The 3,931-nt window shown below is 35.1% G+C and overlaps 1 protein-coding gene across 1 annotated transcript; it reads right to left on the reverse strand.

The window, feature by feature from the left end:
* Positions 1–1,971: 1,971 nt before the first annotated feature.
* On the reverse strand, positions 1,972–2,889 carry LOC127631490 (putative gustatory receptor clone PTE03). Its single transcript, XM_052109628.1, has one exon. The coding sequence runs from the start codon at positions 2,887–2,889 to the stop codon at positions 1,972–1,974; it is 918 nt and encodes a 305-aa protein (XP_051965588.1).
* Between the last annotated feature and the right edge of the window lie 1,042 nt (positions 2,890–3,931).

Below are 3,931 nucleotides of genomic sequence, written 5' to 3' on the forward strand. Positions count from 1 at the left end.
CTGAGCCACTGTGGTGGCCGGACCATTTCTGGCTCCTCAGAAAATTCCTGAATGAACTTGACGTATTTCTCCGCTTTTATACCCATATGTCTGGGGCGGGGTATGCAAATACTGTCTGCCTAATTCCCATTGGCCTTTTTTCATAGATCAGAGGCATATTTGGCGCTCAAGAGAGACCCCTAGTATCGCTTCTTTGACACAACGTCTCGGTCCCTCCATCAGGGAACGGAGGTTACATACATAACCTAGATGTTTTCTTTATACTGGAAAGATGTGTTGTTTAGGTTTATTAATACAGATAAAGAAACTGAAAAAAAAAATATTATGAATATTTTACTTCTTTTGGCCAAATTTCATATACATAAATGCAAATTTTCCAATCATAAACCACATTTTAAGGCATTTCTTAATTAATTTCGACAATATTTGGAAACAATTTCTATATCTGAAACCTCCAAAGCAAGGAAAACACTATCTTGTTGTGCCTATTTTAAGATTCACCATTACTTTTTATTTAAAAACACAACCAGACCCTACATCTGTGGAAGTAGCTGGAAATTTCCCGGTTCACACTCTGTACAACCAAACCCATAATCTGGGTCAAACTGCTTTTTAAAGCAGCAGCCACATTACTTCCTGTGGAAGCTACCATTTTGGTGTGATGTAAATTTAGGAACAGTAATATGTTGTTAAACTGTCTTCTGTTAATGGTTGTTATTGTGTATTACCTGTTTGGGAAGTTTAAGTCTTGTTGTGTTGGGTGTTTATATTATTTGATTTGATTGTTGCTAACTTTTTAGTTTGTACCTGTTAAGTTGTTATGCCCTGTAGGTGGGGGTTTAGCCTATAAATAGGCTTGCTGGCTGAATGCATTCATTTCTGATTGTGGATTGAGCAGTGCTGCAAACTTCCATTCGGTTTAGCCAAATTAGCACAATGTTGCGGTTTTGTTTTGTTTTTGTAAAGTTTTTGTTTTATTTATTTTACACCAGGTCATTATTATAAAGTTTTACCAAATAAATAAAACTTTATTGCATGTCACATTGCTAAAAAGAAGAACATATCAAAATAGGCCTAATTAAGGCATTATGCCTTAACATTTAAACATTAAAACATTGCATGATTAAGTGCTCAATTTGTTTTCTGGTTAGGCACAAAACAATTGTGGTGTTAATATGTGATCTTAGTATAAATGTAATATTTAATAAATAAATGTTACAATAATAAAACAAAATACATATGTATATTGATTGCCAGTTTAATTTGTATTTACACTGTGTACATAATTGTGAGGGCTCCTTGGGGACTCCAATAATAATTTATATTCTTATAAGAAGTAAAGTTGTTTAAAATAAAGTTAATATGAAATTGATGCCCTTATAACTAAGGGTTTTTTCTCATATAAAAGGGGAAAAAGTGATTACCTAATACTCTTATAAATTGTGGCAAAAAGTACTAGAGTGATCAGTTTAAAAATATGCTGTACAGTAAACAGTAACAGATGCATTTCAGTACAATGCAGATATCTCAAACAAATACATTCAAACTCATACATGTATGGCATAGCATCATAAAGTTTGGAAAAATGTCCTGAAAATGTGCATGAAAGAGCACGGATTAGGGCACGGCCGGAATGACGCACGCCTGGACCTCAATCGCCCTGATAAGGTGAGTTAGGGACAAAGGTGACCGGAGACAACAATTCGAGAGAGATAAAGCTTCAGGCAGCTGTCCTGCATGTTAGGTTGTTATTTGGCTTTTGTTTTAATTCACTATTAAATTGTGAGTTGCAATTTCAAGCCAGTTCATGCCTCTTCCTTTCCCTTAACAAAGAGATTCCATGATTGAACAGTGATTTTAAACTTGCTTAATTTTATTCCTGTTTAGCATTGAGCATGACAATGGTTAACCATTCTTGTTACAAAAAAATAAAATTAGTTGTTACATATTTTAAAACAGAAACATTACATGCTACCTGGATGCTTTTATAATGCATAAGATTTTTTTGCGAATATCAGGAAAGTTAAATCCATAAACAAGAGGGTTAAGAATCGGTGGTACAACAATAAAGTCCAGTGAAAGAGCAATCGATAGCCCTATAGGAACTTCTACATTCACAAACCGACTCAAAGTGACTTCACAAAAAATGGCAATTGAGAAATTTAAAAGGATCACTATGTGTGGAACACAGGTTTGATATGCTTTGCTCCTGAACTCTGGTGAGCTTCTTCTACAAATGATAAGAATTTTTAAATAAGAATATAGTATAAAACATAAAGGCATTATAAGAGTCGTGGTCACAATGAAAAAGCCCCAAACATTATTAGATAAAGTGTTTTCACAAGAGAGCTTGACAATTTCCCAGTTGTGGCAGTACACCTTCAACAATTTGTTACCACACACTGTCAGTCTGGCATTTAAAATAGCAGCAATACCAACACAAAGCATTGGATAAATCCAGCTTAAAGCAATTAAAACCGTTAGAAACCTGGGAGTCATTATGTTGTTGTATTGTAAAGGTTTACAAATTGCAACAAATCTGTCAAATGCCATAACCATTAATATTGTATTCTCATTTGTGGCATATGTGTAAATGACAAAAGCCTGTAAGATACATGCTCCACGGGATATTGTGTGTGTATCAGATAACAAGTCTGTCATTAACCTTGGGAAAAAGGCAGCAGTACCACACACATTGTTGAAGGACAGACTTGTAATCAAAAGGTACATGGGCTGGTGTAATGACCTTTCCAGAAATATTGCAAGAATAACAAGGGCATTAAAGAATATGATAGCACAATATACAATAAATCCCATACTGAAGAGAACATATCTTATGTAACCAATGTTTTCAAACAACATCAAGGTATAATATGTTCCATTTTCCATTTTCTGTTAAACAAAGGATGCCTTCATTGAACTGAGAAAGAGAGAAGACAAATAAAAAAGTAAAAATGTCATTGTTATTCAGCTTAAGATATAATTTTTCCAAAATGTCCTCTAAATTATTCATATTGTAACCTTATGATTTATGGTATGAATTATTTAATCAGTTTCACTATATACATATGCTAGATACTAATAAACATCTTGAAAAAAGTTACATTTCATTAACAACATTAAAAAAATGCAAATTTGAAATACCTTCTGTGATAAACTCTGAAACTGCAATGATGGGATATGTAGGGAATTAGACCTTCTTGTATTGTGTTGTAAAGATACAGTACAAGCTAGTATTTTTATAGCATTAAATATGTCTCAAGAGGCCTCTCTGTTGGCATGATTTGCATAAACTGTACAAACCCATCAAATGTTTCCCTTCACTAGAAACACAAAAAACAGTGTAGGTGTGGCACAGTGGATAAAGCACAGTGATATTAACTGGATGTTTGATGGTTTGAGCTATGAGCCATCAATATTCTGCCCTTAATCATGGCCAGAGGCGGCGGCAGCCGATTTTGCCGGGGCTTCAGCCCCGAATGTTTTGAGTGTAGCCCTGAATGTATTTTGAAATGTTGACTGACAAATATGAAACCGAACAAAAGCCTATGTAAACCCCCGAAATCATAAGTTGCCTTATTTCATTGTGCTTTGGCTTTGCACATACTGCATACAGCCTGTAAAAATAGGCATAATCTAGTCTATAGAATAAATTCCTTTGCTGTCGGTAGCCTATGGGCGACTCCGTTTCTTCCTCTCTGTTGAATATGCAGCAGGTAGAGGAGGAGCTTGCGCAGTCGCTGACATCAACTAACGTTACTTGGTGGCGAGTTAACAGCAGTTAGCAGGAAAGACAGCAAAAATGAAGCAAATAAGGCTTTGGGGATTTTTCCGAAAGAAGTCAGTGGGTAAGAATTCACATTTGTTTTTGTCCTTAAAGTCTGAAGATCATCATCTAGCTGGCTTTCACCCACAGTAGGCTGAACCTGAA

The sequence above is a fragment of the Xyrauchen texanus genome, chromosome 38, assembly GCF_025860055.1.
Source record: "Xyrauchen texanus isolate HMW12.3.18 chromosome 38, RBS_HiC_50CHRs, whole genome shotgun sequence".
Lineage (NCBI taxonomy): Eukaryota > Metazoa > Chordata > Actinopteri > Cypriniformes > Catostomidae > Xyrauchen > Xyrauchen texanus.

What these genes read in the sequence shown, in the direction of transcription:
- LOC127631490 (XM_052109628.1), bottom strand. Translation starts at nt 2,889, where the DNA reads ATGGAAAATGGAACATATTATACCTTGATGTTGTTTGAAAACATTGGT.